Source organism: Nyctereutes procyonoides, unplaced genomic scaffold (genome assembly GCF_905146905.1).
Source record: "Nyctereutes procyonoides isolate TBG_1078 unplaced genomic scaffold, NYPRO_anot_genome, whole genome shotgun sequence".
NCBI classification, from domain to species: Eukaryota; Metazoa; Chordata; class Mammalia; order Carnivora; family Canidae; genus Nyctereutes; species Nyctereutes procyonoides.
The window spans coordinates 811,304-830,841 of record NW_026575115.1 but is presented as its reverse complement, the minus strand read 5'-3'; the positions used below and the strand labels follow the sequence as shown (position 1 = coordinate 830,841).

The 19,538-nt window shown below is 42.8% G+C and overlaps 1 protein-coding gene and 1 long non-coding RNA gene across 3 annotated transcripts in view; both read left to right on the top strand.

Annotated features, from left to right (window-relative positions):
* Positions 1-10,182, top strand: part of LOC129515078 (uncharacterized) — a 449,457-nt gene extending 439,275 nt beyond the window's left edge. Inside the window, exons 7-8 of the long non-coding RNA XR_008665519.1 lie at positions 8,440-8,513; positions 9,583-10,182. This is a non-coding gene — a long non-coding RNA (uncharacterized LOC129515078). The remainder of the gene's footprint in view (positions 1-8,439; positions 8,514-9,582) is intronic.
* A 1,157-nt stretch (positions 10,183-11,339) lies between these two features.
* NEIL3 (nei like DNA glycosylase 3) overlaps positions 11,340-19,538 on the top strand; it is a 48,969-nt gene continuing 40,770 nt past the window's right edge. For both annotated transcript variants that reach the window (XM_055333781.1, XM_055333780.1), the window contains exon 1: positions 11,340-11,552. In XM_055333781.1, coding sequence (XP_055189756.1) covers positions 11,397-11,552 — 156 coding nt within the window. In that variant the 5' untranslated portion in view covers positions 11,340-11,396. The remainder of the gene's footprint in view (positions 11,553-19,538) is intronic.

Below are 19,538 nucleotides of genomic sequence, written 5' to 3'. Positions count from 1 at the left end.
CAGTGGATTGGACTCAGGCACCTCCTGAGATTTCTACTTGTTTTATCACATAGGTGGAGATGGATATGTACACAGCTGACAAGTTATCTCCCAGGTATAGAAATAAATGTGATTGAGGAGGATAGAGCATACCCAACTGTCTTTAGCAGCGCCCTATATTTATATCTGACCTTTAGCTAATGATATAACCTGCTTCTATATGGTCTGTCAAGCTCAGGATTGCAGGATTGAGAATTTTTGCTCAGACTTTGCACATCTTTGATTGCTTCATGCTAGTGAGGTCCATCTGTTGCTGTCATTCTACAGCTCTCAATTTCAGCATTGCCCAAACTTCACATCATGCCTCGACACAACCCAGGCAAGTTTGGGACATCCGCAGAGTAGATGACAAGGCGTAATGGCATAATGGCAGCATTTCTGTTTTAAACTCCAGGTTCATTCTCAGGCTTAAGGCTGTCCCATTTGTCTCTCTGTAGTGGCCAGAAGGATTTAGCTTCATATCTGCTCTTCTTGTCAGCTGCCATCTCCTACTCTGGCCTTTGCTTCCACTTCTCCAAATGTCTTGCTGGCTGTACAAACACGGCCACAGGTCATTAATGTCTTCAGAGTTTCCAGTTCCTCATTATGTAAAATGAGCAACCATTAAAAATAATAATGAATCTGCAAATAAAAAAGATTTCAAGCCTCTTATATAATCTTGGTCCTTGGTCTACAATGACTGAAACCATGCCCAACCCTAAAAGCTAGTAAGATTTGGGGGTACCTGGGGGTGGCTCAGTCAGTTAAGTGTCTGCCTCCAGTTTAAGTCATAATCCTGGAGTCCTGGGATTGAGACCTCTGTCAGTCTCCCTGCTCTGAGGAGAGTCTACTTCTCCCTCTGCCCTTCCCCCTGCTCATGTTCTCTTGCTCTCTCTTTCCCAAATAAATAAATAAATTTAATTGAAAAAATATTTAAAAGCCAGTAAGATTTCTGTTTCTCAGCTCTTATTTCTTAAGGGGAGCGCCTCACAAACCTCATCCCCCACATTCTGACCCAGTCAAGGCAGATAATAATCGCCCCTTTACCTTCCCTTTAGTGGGAATCCTGCATGTTTAAAGGATTACCTTGATGCATCTTCTCACTGGAACAAAAATGGTTCCCACCAGAATTCTAATGTTTATAGTAACTGCCTTCTGGGACCTGAACCCTTTCTGTCTTTCAGTTTGACCAATAAAACAGTTTATGTTGACATAGTTATTTCAGTTCTTTGCATTAATAATTGACAGGAATTGTGGGGGAAATGATCTTCAAGGAATGGTTGGTGGCCAAAATGACAATGCCACATGAAACAAATATACATCAGTGTTAATGTTCCTAATTCTTTCCAAAACTGCCATATACTATGAATTTCAAAATTCTTCTGTGAAACTTTAAAGCTCACTTATCATGATGAATTGCAGAAAATATTTAACCAAGTAAATTAGCTTCCTCAGGAAAATGGCCATAACGCAGCTTTGGTATCCCTCCTTTCTTTCCTTGCTAACTAAACAGCTCAGAGTTATTTGAAATAGGGTCTTTTAAAGATTGGTAAGTAGAAGTTTAAAAGGCAGATGATTTTATCTTATGAAAGCTCTTCCAGAAAAAACAAAGATGGCACAAGTCACATTATAAGCTTAATATCTTGGTATAAAAATTGGTAAGGGTAATATAAAGGAGAAAGGGAAGTAAATAGTTTTAGTTCACTTCTGAACCCAGATGAGAAAAATATGAAATAAAACAGTAGCTAAATAAATTCATAATCGGTTAAGAATGACACAGCATGAATTGGTAGGGATTATCTTAGGAAGGGTACAATGGTTTACTGATCAAAATTCTATCAATGTAGTTCATCGTAATAATGGACTAAGTGAGAAAAATGAATGATCTCAGTAGATACAGAAAGCATTTAATAAGTTTCACAGCTATGTACTGATAAAACAGAAGAAAGGCTAAGAAAACTGAGAACAAATATGATGTCTTTAACTTGATAAAAATATTTACTTAAAAGGCTCAGCTAGATAGTACTTACTGAAGAAATTTGGAACTCACCAAAGCAAAGATAGCTCTTATCACTACTAGTATTCAATATAACACTGAAGGCCCCTGCCAACATAATAAGACAAGGAAAATAATTAGGAATGATAAGAATTGGAAAGGAAGAGATAAAACTGTCATTATTTGGAAATGATAAGATTATCTACATAGAAAACCCAACAGAATGGACAAATTAGGATATCTAATAAGAGAGTTAGGTGAATTGCCACATACAAAACCAACTTCAAAGATTAATAGCATTTTTCTACTTGTCTCAAAATATTGGTTCCCCTGAAAGTTGATGAATAAAACTTAACAAAAAATAATTTAATCTTTAAAAAGCAAGCCAACTCATCCTATGAGCCTAGCATGACCCCAATATTTATTTATGAATCATAATTATGTAGTTTATATACAAAGTAGTGTATATACCATGAGCAAGATTACCTTGGGTTCAAATCTTGGTTCTGTTACTGCTTGTATGAACTTAGGCAAGTTACATAACCTCTCTGCCTCACTCTTCTTGTCTGTAAAACGAGAATAGTAAAAATAATAGCAATAGCAACACTTACCACTTAGGATGTTATGAGGATTAAGTAAATCCATACTTGGAAAGAATTTATAGTACCTAGCATAAAGTTAGTGCCTCCTAAAAATTAGCTATTCTTTTAATCATAGAACTAATGTATTAATACATTAGATATGATTTGCCTAAACATAAACATGTTAAAGTAAAATTTTAAAAATAAGCATATAGAGAAGTGCTAACATTTTTCAATTGGATATATACATTTCACATTGGAGTCTAGTACCTTACGTAGAAAACCAACAACTAAAACTATAAAAGGAAAGAATATGCCGCTTAAAATATCAACCCAAACAGTGAAACAACTAGGAATTAAACTAAGGAAGAAAACACAATATCTTTACATAGAAACACAATTTCTGAAGTTAAATAAGACGTTAATAAAAGTAGACGTGTTAACATTGTAAAACTATGAATGGTTTCCCAAGTATATCTACATATTTAATACATTTATAATCAATATTTCAGTGGAATTTTGGGGAGAACAGGAAACATTGTCTAAATATAACTCAAAAGCTTAAACATTCATACAAAGCTAGTATAATTATGGGAAAGAAGACTGAAAAGTAGGAGCTCATAAGACATTAAGACAGTATAATATCACAATCATAAAAAATAGTATAGAATTGGTACAGGAACAGATAGGTCAATGAAACACAATAGAGAGACCAAATATATTTATATATTAAGGATGACTTTGCATATGACAATGATGGCAGCATAGCTAAAAGACTTGAATATAAACAGAAGTGTTTTAATCAGATTTCCCTAGGTTGTGCTGCATAATGAACCATCCCAAAGTCTCAGTTTATTTTTAACTGAAACATTTTATTTCTCATTCACAAGTTTATGACCAAGTAAGAGAACTCACACTCCATTGAGCAAAGGTAGTTAAATGGCTGGTCCTGACAATGGTGCCAAGTCTGTTCCTCCATTAGGAACCCATGGCAAGAGTAGGGTTAATGATGCTGCTTTGAAGAAGTGAGTGGATAATTGGGAACGATAATTAATTGATCACAAGAAAACTATAAATAAAGTTAATAGAAAAATAGAGATATTTTATGACACTGAGGTGACCTTGGATGGGGGAGGAGCATGAATCATAATGTGAAATACTGACAAATTTGAATATATCAAAAATAAAACTTTCCATTCAAAATAGAAGTTAGCTGGTCTGTCATGGAATGGAAAGGGAAATTAGCATTACACAAGGGATTATATTCTGGAGTATAATAAGAACTCTCATAAATCACTAATTTATAAATTTCAAGAGAGCAGGAATTTTGTTCATGTCCTGCCTTGATCACTGTTGTATCCTCAGTGCTCAGATAAGTGCCTGGCAATACTGACCTCTCCCTACTGTTTATTTTGCCTCAAGATTTGCTGCCCATCTATCCCGTCCTCCAAAACAGATATATTAAATTTCTATTGGCGCTAAAACAAATTACAAGTTAAGTGGCTTAGCACGACACAAATTTTTTTTTAAATTTTTTTAAATTTATTTATGATAGTCACAGAGAGAGAGAGAGAGGCAGAGACACAGGCAGAGGGAGAAGCAGGCTCCATGCACCGGGAGCCCAATGTGGGATTCGATCCCGGGTCTCCAGGATCGCGCCCTGGACCAAAGGCAGGCGCCAAACCACTGCGCCACCCAGGGATCCCGCATGACACAAATTTATTCTTTAATTACTCTGGAAGTCACAAGTCCCAAATCAGCCTTACTGGCCTGACATCACGGTGGTAGCTGGGCTGGCTGGCTCCTTTTGGAGGCTTCAGGGAGACCCTGCCCTTGTGCCTTCTGGCTGCTAGAGGCCACCCACGTTCCTTGGCTCCTGGGTCCTTCCTCCACCTTCAAAGGCATCACGTGGTGTCATCACGTCTCCTTCATTGACAAGTTCTGTGCTCACATTACCTTCTCTGTCTTCTACTCTCCTGCTTCCCTCTTCTCAGCGCGTGTGATTACACTGAGCCCACCTGGAGAATCCAGGCTATTCACCTCATCCCACAATCCTTAGTCACATCTGCAGGGTCCCTTTGGCCCCGTGAGGAAACAGAGTCCCAAGTTCCAAGGATTAGTGTGTGAACGTGGGGAGCGGGCATGAATTGGCACCCCACACCAGGGCTTCTCAACGTTGGCACTATGGACATTTGGGGACTGCTACTTCTTTATTTTGGTGGCATGTCATGTGCCTTGCAGGCTATTTTGCAGCATCGCTGCCCTCTGCCCATGAGATGCCAATAGCACTCCCTTTCCGCTGGGTGTGACCAACTGTCCCCAAGTGGGCAAAATCACCCCGGTTGAGGATCACTGCTTCACACTGTCCTGGTGACCATTAAGTAAAGCTTATGTCGTCATGTCACTCTCCTGCATAGGATTCTTTTTTGGCTCCCATTACTCTCAAAATAATATCCATACTTCTCTGCGTATCATCTTAGAACTTCCATAGTCTTGGTTTGTTGACTTCTCTGGACGTCCTCAGCCCTCGCTTCCTGATCTCTTTGTCCTATGGGTGTCCTTACAGTTCCCCTAATATGAAGTTCCCTCACATCCCCTGGCTTCAGGCATGGTTTCTTCCCCATCTGCCTGAAAATCCCCTTCTCCGGTTCTTCATGAGATGCACTTCTACCTATTATTCCCCCTCAAAATGTAGCGGAGATGTCTGGAATCCCAGGTCTCCTTGCTACATCTGCTTGTGGCACTCAGAGCTCACCTGTCAGAGAACCTGCCTTTGCTTCCTCTTCCCTGCACTAGTCTGGGAGCTACCTTGATCTCTGACTTTTCTCTGTGTCCTTGGATCTAGCACCCTTCCTGCGACAATCAAGGTGCCAATGAATGAGTCAATGGTGCATTTCATGCCTCAACCTGATTACCTTCTCGGTGGGCCCAGACTGATGAAGATATTCACAAAATCCAACAAACTCACCATTATTAACAAAGATACTAACAAAAAAGTAACTCATTATTCTATTTCAAAATGGGAAAGGAATCAATCCTCCTATCCTCTCTCATGGAGGGAAACCCTCACAAAGGGATTATTTTTGGCTCTTCTGTGAGTGCCTAATAACGATTTAGAGATTAATTTCCCCCAAATCAAGTTCATGCTCGGAAACTACCTTTACTTACTTAACATGCTTAAATTACAAAATAAATGAGAAAAATCCCTTCTACGCAGAACTGTGCAAAACAAAGCTGGAATTACAGCAACACCATCCCGGGTTCCTCGGCTCTCTGAAGAGACAGAGGGATGTCGGGGTGGTTTTGAGCATCACCTAGGAGGCCACGGCTGGTTCTACAATTTAGATTGTGACTCTGCCAGCAAAAAACCTCCCCGGCGCTTCCAGCCTTCTCAGCGGAACAAAAGCCAGGGCCCTGCAAGGTCTCAAAATTCAGTATATGCTTCAAACGATAAAACCGTCCGAATGGTTTCTGTTGCTGTGCATGTTATTATTCTTCTGGCAGTCTAATGTTAAAAGTTTCTCTTAATGGGCAGAAACTGGAGACTCTTTGGTAAATACCACCAAAAACACCTGCACGTAATGTTCACTAATGACTCCTTCCTCTAGTCAGAGCTCAAATTAAGAGGATGTTGAGAGAGGATGGATGGGATCGCTCTACTTGTTAAATATATTCAGGTAATTTATGTAAAACATAGAAGTTAAAGAAATTTCCCCCTTGCTACATCTTTATCATTCCACGAAAACTCTGCCCACAGACGTTGTCAAGAGAGGGCTGAAAACAAAGTTTCATGATACAAAATATGTCAAAACTTCATACCCTGAGGCAAGGTTTTCAAATTGCCTTCACTTCCTCTGTAGGGCTGAGTAAAGGGTTGCCTTGCCTCGACACCACCATCTCTTAAGTCATTGCTAAATATATTTGATTGAAGGTGAGTGTAGTGTAATCGATGCTGCTGAAAACATTTGGCTAAGGCCATGGCTTGCCCGGTTGAATCCCAACTTTGTGGCCTTGAGCAAATGACCTCAGGTCTCTGGGCCAATTCTTTCGTTTGTGAAAATGAAGATAAGAACAGTGCTAACCTCAGAGGATTATTGTGAGGTACAAGAGTCTGTGTTTGCAGGACACTTCGAACGTCGCCTGGCACCCGGACTGCATGAGTATCTGGGATTCTTTTTTTTTTTTTTCTTTAATGTCTGGGATTCTTGTTCATGAAAACCGAGGAATTTTGAACTAAGGCCTCCCTGAAGTGTGATGAGCTCAGCATTATGTAAGCAACTGTGCCCACCTACTATGAGCCATTGGGACCCATGTAGGTCTTTTTCTTTTTAAAAGATTTTTATTTATTCATGAGAGACAGAGAGAAAGAGGCAGAGACACAGGCAAAGGGAGAAGCAGGCTCCATGCAGGGAGCCCGACATGGGACTCGACCCTGGGACTCCAGGATCACGCCCTGGGCCGAAGGTGGCACTAAACCACTGAGCCTCCTGGGCTGCCCCCATGTAGTTCTTAATGAAGAAATAAAAATTATTTGTTTAAATTTATTTTAAGGAAATAAAAGACCCAAATTGCAGGGCGGGTCTCCCTCCATAGTTTGAATGGAGCTCTGGATTTCAATCTAAGTAAATGGTTCTTGTGATGTTGTGGGCTTGGGGTCCCTACATCTGCTCAAATGCTTCATGACTGTCCCTACCCCTAGGAAAAGGCATTTTGCTCTTCCTTATCCTGGGCCCTGCACTCAGCTGTCCCTAGGAGTTCTTCCAGTGTTTTCTACCACTACTGTCCTGCCTGACAACTTCTGCTTTAATCACTGTGTCTTGAGTACATCACACACTCGTCTGTATTCCTCTTCAATTTGTCCTAGTTGCCTTTCCACTTGCCCACGGCCCTCCATCTTAAAGGACTGGCCCTGACTCCATCTCTTCTCTGAGCATCTCCCAGACATATGGCTTCTGAGGGATGTGTCCCTTCAACGAATTCTCTTAGTCTCTCAATCCTGTTTTGTACGTAACATGAGCTCTCTTTTCCTTTTGTATCTTCTAATGTCAGCGTCTCTAACTACACTGTAATTTTGTGTGTGTAAAGGCTTCCTTACAACCCTTCGTACCCTACAGCCTGATTCAGGGCCTCACACGGAGCAAGCATTAAGTACATTTTTATTAATGAAAATCTTTGGAAGTAAAATTCATGTTTATTTTTTAACTCCCATCCAACTCCTTTGAGTGATTTTGTACCCTTTCCAACCTGTTTTCCGCTAGTGCTACGACGTACCTAGGTGCCATATATTAGAGACCTGAGGTCCTGGAGAAAGCTATCTTTTCCAATGTTTTAGACATTGTTATTTCATCTACACTTACCTGTGGTGTTAGTGAAAAGAATACTGGTCTCAGAGTCGGAAAATTTGGGTTTCATATCTGTAGCTTTCTTGGTCCCTACATGTGATCGTGGAAAATAACCACTGGTTTGAAACTCAATTTCTCTATCTATAAGTCCCTAATATTATCTATCCTATCACACAGGGTCATTGTTAAGATAAATACATATCCATGAATGTACACAAATGACTGTACGTGTGGTTGATATGATTTCCTCAAGGATACATCAAGATTCTTGGCTTGTTGACCTAATAAAGAAAGTATACCATAGGGTAACTTAATGTATTACCTGTTTTTGTTAATATTTATTTTAGCAAGACCTCTGAGAACATAAAATTTCAATTCATAAGAATGACACTAAAGATAAAAGAAAAGGTATTGGGGGTCAGAATGTCCCAGTATTTTCATTTGTAAGTTAGTAATCACAGTGGAATTCAACAAATATTCATTGAATGTTTATTATGTACAGGACACTCACTCGACTGTCTTCAAGGAATGAATCCAGTAGGAGACCGGTCTGCACCCCATTAAGTCGAACTCAAGGTAGGTTTTGTAAAGCCAACTTCAGAAGAAAAGAGATTCATTCTGACTGTACCTGGGAGGCTTTTTTTTGGGGGGGGGCGGGGCAGCGGGAGGGATATGCATTCAACGAGAATTTAAAGGTGGGAGAATTTCAGTAAGCTCGGTTGAAGAGGAATTAAAAAGAAAAAAGGTAAGGATGACAGCCTGAGCCAAGAAACAAAATACAGAAGATATTCTAAGTGCAGCAAACAGAATTTAGTTTGATTTCTTGAATTCATAGGGTGTTTTATCGTTCTCGATGGGCTTTCACATATGTTATCTGGGAATTAGAATAATCATGTGGAGCTTTGCAGGAAAAAATATGTTTTATTTTACATACGAAGAAAGGGAGTTTTAGAGAAAACAAGTGACTTGTCTAAAGTCATCAGTGAATCAATCCATCATGCTTCAGAAGATGACTCTGATGAGTGTGAAAGCCAAAGTGAGGGCCGAAGGCAGTTCGGAGGTTTCCGAAATAGTCTGAGAGAAGAGCTCCAAGAGTCTGCACCCAGGCAGGCTTGCCCACAATGGTGAGGCGACTCTTTAAAGGCACTGCAGACACATGGTGCATGCAATTTGCCTCTTGGTTGGGTGCAAGGAAGGATAACAACAAGAAGTATCAAGACTCAAAGGCAGTCCCACATGGACAAACTCCGGCTTAGCTCTCCCGGGCACACGAGGGAAGTGTCTTAGTGTCTTCACGTCACTCCCCACTCGTCCTGAGCTCTGTGGGCAACGCTAAGCCCGATTCTAATTAAAGAGTATATTTGATCCTAATGTGCACACAGGGCAACCTGCAGAGAAAGGAGGAGTCCGTGCTGAATCATTCCGATCCATGAAGATTGTGAGGGCTTTAAAATAGGTTCACACATTATTTCATACTCTAACTTTCAAGAGATAAAGCTTCAATTCCCCACCTCCTAACCCCCCCCCCCCATGGGCTCTACTGATAGACTGGATTCTAACAATGGAATTAGCGACGGTATGGATGTGTCACCTCAGAGACTAGGGAATGAAGATCGGTATAGCTCTCTCCTTGCTTTGCTTTTAGATCACACCTCCTGGAGAACTCAGCTGCCCCTTCAGGGGAGCAGGCAAGCGACCCTGACCCTGCAGAGAGATCCAAAGGATGGGAAACCAAGACCTCCTGTCAACAGCTGTGCAAGTGAGCTGCCTCAGAAGTGGATCTTCCAACTAAAATCTAGCCTTTGCATCACTGCAGCTCTGGCCAACATCCTCGCTGCAACTGCTTGGGAAATGCTGACGCACCCAGGCCAGACAGCTGTCAAATTTCTGACCTGCAAAAACTCTGAAATAATAAGTGGGATAACTGACTAGGTGGCAATAAGTAATTAACACAAAGGTAGAAGCAAATCAGGTGGATAGCACTTCCCTCCATCGAAGGGCCGAGATGGTGACAGAATTTGGGCTGCAACGAACAGGATTCTTCTAGTTAGTAATTTGGCCAAGAAGGGTGAACAACAATTAAATAAGGCAGTAAAGTACAAAGAACCCTGAACATGATCCAGCTCACCTGATCACTAATCGCTCTCCACAAAGAAAGATTTAATGCTTCTTAAACGTTTGAATCCAAGGCTCTCGCATGTATATTCTTCTGGCTTAACGACAGCACCGTGACAGGCTGATTAAATCACAGAGAAATTAACATTCTGTTTTCATGTGCTATATTTTAATCTTCCAAAAAGATTAGATTTTTTTTTATTATTTACACAATTGTATGGAGTCCTTAGCTTAATGTATTTATATGTATGCAGCTCTGTGTAAGTTTGAAAAGCTATGCATTGCCTTCCTATATGTGTGGAGCCCTTTTACAGAGCAGGTTCAAATAGCCTCCATCTGGGGCATCCCAAGAGAGAAGGCCTGACCAATTTGGGTAGAGCTCACTTAGCTCAGCTATCTGAAAAATGGAAGGGTTTTTAATATAGACACAAGGGTATTTGGCATATAAAGCCACGTTTTCGAAAATATGCTAACTCTGTAGGAGCAAATATATAAGCTGCTTGTTCTGAAAACCCCCTCTGAGCCTCTCTCCTCCTGACCCACACCTGAACGGTGCAGACAGAACCCGAAGCCTGCAAGACAGCTACTGCCACCTTGAATTTTAGGGCCCAGTAAGAGGAAAAGATCGCAAAATGGACGTTTACTGAGTAGTTCAAGGGCAAGAGCGAACCCTCCAAACAGAAAGGTTGGAGTTTCTGAGGTCCCAGTTGCTTGGGCTCTTATGGTTTACCCGGGCTGGGTGGGCTCCACGCACTCTGGGTGGGGCGGGGCGGGGCCAGGCCGACCGCAGTGGGCGGGGCCTGGGTGGGGCCAGCGGACCTCAGTGGGCGGGGCCTGGGTGGGGGCCGACGGGCCTGAGCTGGGCGGGGCCAGGCGGACCTCAGTGGGCGGGGCCTGGGTGGGGCCAGCGGACCTCAGTGGGCGGGGTGGGTGGGCCAGCGGACCTCAGTGGGCGGGCCCTGGGTGGGGGCCGACGGGCCTGAGCTGGGCGGGGCCAGGCGGACCTCAGTGGGCGGGGCCTGGGTGGAGCCACACGGGGCCTGAGTTGGGGCGGGGCCAGGCCGACCTCAGTGGGCGGGGTCGGGCCAGGGCCCAACGGACCTCATTAGGCGGGGCCCGACGGGTCTGAACTGGGAAGGGCCAGGCGGACCTCAGTGGGCGTGGCCTGAGCGGGGCCAGGCCGACCTCAGTGGGCGGGGCCTGGGCGGGGCGGGGGCAGGCAGCCGAGGCGGGGCCGGATGCGCGGGAGATTTGAACGTCCTCTGGGCGCCCAGTGCCTGCGCGGGGATTGGGTTGCGGAGCTGCCTTCTCCTGCGCCCAGCGGCCCTCAGTGCGGCTCGGGAGATGGTGGAAGGGCCGGGTTGTACTCTAAATGGAGAGAAAATTCGGGCGAAGGTGCGCCCGGGCCAGGCGGTGCTGGACGTGCGGGGAAGCGCCCTGCAGAGCCCGGGAGGCCCGGCCTTGCCTCGCGCAGCCTCGCTGGCTGTGGTCTCTTCCCAGGTGAGCGGTTAATATAATTTGCTACGGGGCCGACAGGGGACGATGGAATAAAGACCCCGCGAGGTTTCCAGGGCCCAAAGTGTCATCTCTTTGCTCTGCACCAGGCTCTCTGGGGCTCCGCGTTTCCCTAACTTGACTCTGCAGGAGGGAGAAGCCGGTGCTCGCGCGCCTGCGGGACTGGCTGAGCCCGGGCTGCAGCGGGAGCTGCCCCGGCGGGGATCCATCCAAGGTGTTTTACTACCAACCACGCTGCTTAACTTCCTGCAACCCAGCCATAGATGGTCTCCTTGCGTGTCTAGGTGCATTTTCTGCTGTTAATATTATCAGATCTCTCCACGTTTTTTCCTTCACATTTTTAGCATGAAGTTCCAGCCTCTCGCCTGCCTACTATTCTGCAGTAGCACAGCTAACCTCTAATTCCAAAACTGCACATAGAAAAGTCAGCACTGACCTTCCCACTCAACTTAATATTAACCATCTAATGAAGGGGCTGTGGAACCCAGCTCTGGTTCCCTTAAGTCAATTTGTTTCTTCTTAAAATAAATGGTAGCACAGCTTCTTGGCCACTCAAGGCATTCACTGCAGATGGTGTGATATTCATTTGTTAAGATTTTAGAACTTGTACTAAAAATATTCTGATTAAGCCATCATGCCTTAAAAGCCCTTTAGATGTGTGGATGATTGTATTTCATGGACACATGCCATGTTGTGCCGTCTTTCAATTTCTCCTGCAAAGCTCCCTCCTAGCCTTTGGTCCAGGAAGAGAAAGTGGCTTACGATGAAATTAGCATATGCTTACAACTGGAAAGAAATGAGGCTCTAAGTCTGGGAGAAAATATTTTTCAAACTCGGAAGAAGAATAAATTTTGCATCTTCTTCCAGCTGTCCTCGTTATTTATTTTGACTTTATACGTCATTAAGTGCTCTGCGCCTATTCTTCGAGGGTGGTGTTTCTCCAAATCAGGTCGGGGCACCACAGGGCTGGACCTTGAGTGTTCTCTTGGAATTTTAATGTTTCCAAAAATCACGCACTCCACAAAATTTTGAATACTCAAGTCACCTGGGGAGTGAAAACAAAGGCTTCCCCTTGCAGGGCCTACAGTGTAGTTGGGAAGATGCACAGGCAGTCATTAAGCACATAACTAGAAATTGATAAATTCTCTGAAGGCTCTCCTGCATGGTTCTGTAAGGACGCAGGAAGGTCAGGAGAGGCTTGGCTGACAATTAAAGTGAGGTACGAAGGGTGAGAGAATAAGCAGCACCGGGGCAGAAGGTTGGCAGACAGAACACGTCAGGCAGAGCGATGGCAAAGGAAGAGAGCTTCCGATATTTGAAGGATTGAAAGAAAAGCAGTGTGACTGGCAGACGGAGAATGAGCTAGAAGGTAGGTCCTTTGAAATAAAACAGCGTTGGGGTTGCTGGGCAGGAGCCAGACCGTGGAGATCTTTGTAGACCTGGCTAGGGACTTTACGGTTAGGGAGGTCTTCAAAGTATGGTGAGGTCCACTCATACTTGGGAAGGATCACTCTACCTGGAAAAAGAAAAATAAAAGACTGGAGAAAAGCCAACCTAGATACTGCACCCTCACTTAGGAGATGGCTGCAGGAATCCAGGGGAGGAGGGTCTGTGGTGGAGATGAAGAGGGGACAGGGTTGCTACTTCCGAAGAAAAGGCAGTAAGGCTCAGAAATGGCTATGACATGAACGTGGTTGTGGGTCCCGTGATCCACGTCATCAGCAGTCGTGTATATCGTGTTAGGTTTTATGCTGGCTCCGGGGGATGCAAAGATGAGTAAGATAAATCTCCTGCGGTGAGAATCCAACTTAATGTTTTAAATAGATATCACCGTACAAGTATTTAGGCTCAAATCGCAGGAACGTTTCCTTTAGGTTTGCTGTGAGTATCTCTAGTGGCAAGGCACAAAGTGCCTTTGAAGGAGGTTTACATTTCATGCAGTCAGGAGAAATAATAACCCTCTGATTCTACAGTTGAGGAATGGGAGGTTCAGAGGGAGTTTAATTAAGCCCCCAAGATCACATGATTGTATGGGGTTGAAGCAGGAGTGAAGGGAGAGAGGGGGGCTTCCCGCTTTTGGAATCCAAAGCCTATTCTCTTAAATGTAGCTTTTCTCAGTTATAAAAGATTCAATGGGAAAGTGGCTAATTCAGAGGCCGAAACACCATATTGCTTAATAGGTAGTAGTGATTATTAACTAGGGAAGTGAGACCTTGAGTTTTTTGGTTGTATCCACCCACCGTTTTTAGTTTTTTGTTCAATTATCAATTTCCCTGCACCGGTAATTCTCTTCCAAGGACTTCCAGTCCTATGTTTAGATTGCACAAGAGTGCAACCTGGTAACATGAGGGGAATGCTTGCTAACTGTTGGGCAATTGTTAACATCTCTCAGAAGCGATACTAACTAGCTATACCCCTTAAATAAAAAGGCCTGCCCTGAAAGCTGTTATGTTTAATACCTTGACGTAAAGGAGTATTAAAAACTGGAATAAGTCTGTATGATTGGGATCAGGAATCTGGTTTTATGGAAACTGGATTTGAAAATCAATATGGATTTAATAATCTCTTTGTGGTTATTGGGGAAGTTGTGAATATTTTGCCATGGTTTCACTCACTGGGCCTTTGATCAAATAATAATCTTTATAAACAGAAGGGGTCTCTTGCATTTTAGAGGGTTGGTGGATCCATAGCAAATATAATCGAAACGTAGATTGTCACCGATCTCCGGCATGGTGACGACTGTAACAGAGGATTCCGCATTTCCCAGGCACGTATGGCAGGGAGTCAAAGCTGTTTAAATGTTATTGCTACCGGCTCGAACTCACTAGTTTTCACAGGGTGGAGTTTAAAAATAAGTCAGCAACTGCATACTTGCACTGAACATGAAAAAATACAAAAGAGAGTTAAAGAAATATTATTAACTGGGCGTTTAAAATAACTCAGAGAATCAACATACTGAAAACCCAACCCCAGCCACCCCCGACCTATGTAGCTACTCCCATCATGAACCAGTTAGTGTGCCACAGAGCGTTCCCTCCTTTTGGCCTCAGTTTGGAGTTCATAGAGAACACACTTCAGTGTGTGTCTCCTTGTGACAACTGATCCTTGTTTTGAAGAAGAAAGCCTAGCCGTACCAGATCCCAGCATCTGCTAGTGGTGTATGCATTATATTATTCCTCTGAATTTTGATCCACTGTCTTGTCAGCATAAAATTATGCAACTGTGTAAGCACATTGCATAAAACTCTGCTGGAGCTTGTGGAGCCTTATGGTAAGAAACAATATCGGAATATCAATGAACATCTCTGGTTGATGAGCTGTGAAGAGTCAATCCTCCGATTTTAATTGTTGGGTGGATACAATATTTTAGTGAAATCGGTGTGTAATCTGCATATGTTTTCAATCTCCCTTCACCAAACTAGATATAAAACAGAGTTTATTTATAAGCATTCCTTTCATTGGAAATACAATCCCCTGGCCATTCTATCACTCCTTAAGATTTGATGCATGTATTCAGTATGATAGCTACTCTTATTCATCTTTTTATGTCCGCCACAGTGTCATGAATGGGTAGGCATTCGATGAACATTTTAAATGGATGGAGAACAAAGGTTTTGAATAGTCCAAAATGATTGAGGATTTAAAACTAAAATCAGTCCGGAATCTTTCGTTATGAGTATGTGTATTTTATTATGTATGTTCTGTGGAAATTCCTGCCACAAGAAAATAATGAAGCCACAAAGTAAGATTTCCTCCTTCCTTCCTCTTGTTCCTAGTGGGGGAAAAAAAGAAATCATAGCTCATTTCAGTGCCATTGTATGAAGGGATGAGCTAATCCCCAGAGATTCATTTTCCAGCTGGAGGAAGCTTATTCCTTTCAATCCAAAGGGGTTTTAAGTTTTTTCTAGAACATGCAGTATGATATGCAGTATGATACTTACCTGGCAGGAGAGATACGGTGATGAAAAACATGCATTATATAATTCCTTACCGGTTTAGATAGATACTGGTAATGGTTTTACCTTAATGACTGAGGATCATTATTATCAGCATTCAGCATTACATGGAATCGTGGAACAAAGGGTAACGATCTTACAGATGAGGAGACTAAGGGAGGGGACCTTCATGGCCACTGTAGCTTTTAATCTAACAGTGAAGTATTTGGTTTGATACAGGGAAAAGAACATCTGACCATCTTGATTTTGAATTCTAGCTCTTTTGTTACTTCCTCCTGGAGAGATGCCTACACTCACATCTTTGCTTATTTGGTCAGGATTCCATTAGAGGATGTGTGAAACTCGTAGCCTAGTGTCTAGCAAAGTAAATGTCCTGCTAATTGTTTGCTCCTTTTTCTCTCAGATCAGGGCTTTCTTGCCAGACCCATATATTGGAGGAACGTTCTGTTCCCTAATGAAGGGTTTGCGATCATTTGGTGCCCTCAAATTATAGACAAAGCGTTTAGCCTCTGGGTAAATGCTTGAAGGCTCTGCTCTTAAAAAAAACTGTAGTATATGTTTTGATGTATGAACCTAAAGACCTCTCTTCTGGTGCTTAAAGACCATTTTAAAATTAGGTTCTTTGATGGTTTAAATTGGTAGGTAAGTGACCTCTGATTAAGAAAAGTGTTGTTGTATTAGGGGAGAAAAAGGCATGTGGTGCAAAAAAAAAAAAGGAGAGACTATGAGAGTAAATATCGTACTTTCTCTTCTCTGTGGGGAAAATAAATAGTTGCACTAGAGCTGAAACATTTATCTATGGAAAAGTCTTGCTCTGTTCTGAAAAGTTCATCTTCCTGTTCAGCCATGGATAGACAGGATAAATGGTAATCAGCTCAATAAATCATGTGCTGTCTCTGAAGATATAAGTTGTTTTGACGATTTCATATTATTAAGCCACTTGAAAATGGAAAGGTGAACCCTTCTCAATCATACTTAAAATTGTGGCATAGGAGATTTTCGTCTCTATTTCAGGGGGGGAAAAGGATGAAATGTTCAAATAACACAGTAACAGGATTATTAGGGTCAGTGTGAGAAAGTCAAGCATACATTGGGCATTTGTGTATAGTTATAGCAGAGCTAATAGGCTTGTGGAAATTAATTCTGGAATTTGTCTGGGCAGCTGGAGCTTACACAAAGAGGTGATACCCCCAGATTCTGCAGAAGGACAAGTGAATATCTTGCAAATCTTAGGTTTATTGCAAAAACCTTGGCCAGTTCGCACACAATAGCTCTCAAAAAAAGGGGAGCAAATCATCACTAGTATACCAGAATTTCCTCCTAAAATGAAATAAAACAAAACAAACAAACAAACAAAAAAAACCCCAACAACTTAAAAATATATGCAGGTGCTTGAGATGGTCAGTCAGTATTGAGATTTTTATTGTGTTCCAAGTGTATTATCCAAAGATGATGATGATGATTATTATTTTTAAAAATTCTATTTATTTATCCATGAGAGAGACACAGAGAGAGAGAGAGAGGCAGAGACACAGGCAGAGGGAGAAGCAGGCTCCATGCAGGGAGCCCGACGTGGGACTCGATCCCAGGTCTCCAGGATCACACCCTGAGCCGAAGACAGGCTCTAAACCGCTGAGCCACCCAGAGATCCCCAAAGCTGATTATTTTATAAATGATAGTGTGCCGGGAATCAGGTAACTTGGGTCTAGTGCCCACATGTTAGACAACTGGATTAAAAGATCTTCGTGTATCATTACCCTCAAAACCCAAATGAAGCGTTTAGAATCGATGTTTTAAAGCAACCATTTCAGTGCTGAGTAAACATCTCAAACAGAAACCAGGGCACGCTAGCACTGCTTGCTGGAAACACATCAGTCCCCTCCTAATTCCCTCCCGGTGAAGAATTCATCAACAGAATTCCTAAACTTTCCGACAAAGCTTGCTTTATGGGACATTCTGGTAAATAGAGTATTTTAGTCCCATCTAGCTTTTGGTCCTCATGAGAATATGGTCCTCTAATATGTAAACCTTACCCCACTGCAGATAATTAGAAAACAAGAGACTGGGGGGGCACCCGGGTGGCTCTGTCATTTGAGCATCTTGACTCCTGATTTCAGCTCAGGTCACGGTCTTGGGGGTCATGAGGTCAAACCCCACATCGGGCTCCACGTCAGGCTCCCAGAGTCTGCTTAGGATTCTCTCTCCTTCTGCCTCTCTCCCTGCTATGGGTGTGTACTTGCATTCTCTCTCTCTCAAATAAATAAATCTTAAAAAAAGAGGACAAGAGACTGGAGTGTTAATTTCAAAGGAGATGAAGCAGATGGCGGAGTAGAAGTTTTTGCCTAGAAACCTTGGGAAAGGTTAAGCAAGGACTAAAATGGTAGGTGGGGAGACGGTGAGCCTGGAATTTTTTTTTTTAATTATTGAAGTATAGCTGATACACAGGGTCACATTAGTTGTAGGTGTACAACGTGGTGATTGGACACGTCTATACGTTCTGCTGTGAGTGAGCCTGTATTTTAAAGCTGCATATAGCCTTCGGAGGGGAAGGAAGAGGGATCTGATTAATCCCATGCATGTTTACTTAACTCCAGGCGTTGCGTGAAGCTCTCAAGAATATTAGTTAAACACCATAGTCGCCGTCCCCGAGGAGCTTCGAGGCAATCAGAGGAGAAACCCAGGTCACAGTTAAATACTCGCTCGGGGTGGTAAGGACCTGAGAGTGGTTGCTGGGTTTGGTAGGTAGAAAGCCTCAAGATTATTCTGCTCCCCAGGTGGGGAAACTCTAGTGCCAGAGCAGAAGGCAATCTATATATGTGAGCAAGGAAGAGGTTATGCTAACATTTCGTTTTAATTCCCAAACACCTCATCAAGTATTAAAAAACTAATTCTGAAATGTATTCAAGCCAAGGTCACGCAGCATCTGTAGCTGGAGCAGTGTCTGCTGCAAGGAAGTCACTTGACAGTTGCCGAGTCCGTTTCCACAGCGACCGCCTCCCTACCTGCGAGCCTTCCTCCACTTGCCCTTCTGCTGACATCTGGGTTGTAATGTGCACCGTCATCAGGCCATAAACATCTTTTTTTTTTTTTCCCTCAGTATCTGTAGAACTGTAAGTTTCATGACTTTTTCAACATTTCCTTTTTTCTTTCTGGATGTCATATTGTGTGTTATTTTTAATCATGGAGAAGAGAGTAAAGCAGTAAAAGAAGACATAGATTACACCTTCCAGGATTTGGTGTGGGGTTCTCTTTGAGGCCCTCTCAGCCAGGATGACGTATTTCACTTTTCATTGACAGCTGTGAAAAGAGATTTAATGGTCTCATGCATTTTAAGTATATCGACCTTTATATTCTGGGATTCATCCTCCAGTGCGCAACAGAATTTATTTACAAGGGCACGTGCTCCCCTTTGTCTTTTAAGTTAAGTGGTCCGGTGCCTCTACAGTTTTGGAGGGCCATCCACTGACACTTCCGTTTTGCAAAATAGCCAAATTTCCCATGGCCGGACCTCTTAGACTTCCTAAAATCTCTGAGAGTTGACAATAATTTGGGGAGCATACAGATGTCTGCACCAGGACAGCCTCTGATGCCTTGAGGAATTAGTCCTGGATATGAAAACTTTTTTTTTTTTTTTTAACCTACCGCTTAGCCTTGTTATAAAGGATGCTTCAGCTGTGCTGTCCATCAGCTGCCTGCGGAGCCAGGTTTTCCATAGAGGGGGTCCTGACAGACCCCGTTAGCACATTGTGGGATATCCCCGAGAGGGAAATCGCAACAAAACCCAATGATGTATTACCACTGAATTAAATCCTGATGTTTATATAATGGGGCAGCTATGGATGGTCCAGTCTCATCCCCGAACAGTGAGCAGTAGGCCTTCCGGAGTAGAAAGCTTCTCAGAAAATAATCTGGGTTTTTAGAAGGCACAGAATAAAATAAAATTTTAAAAAATCAGGGAAAATGATGATCCTAAGAAGCCCAAGATTGCGTAGACAAATACAAATGGGTACTTCCTT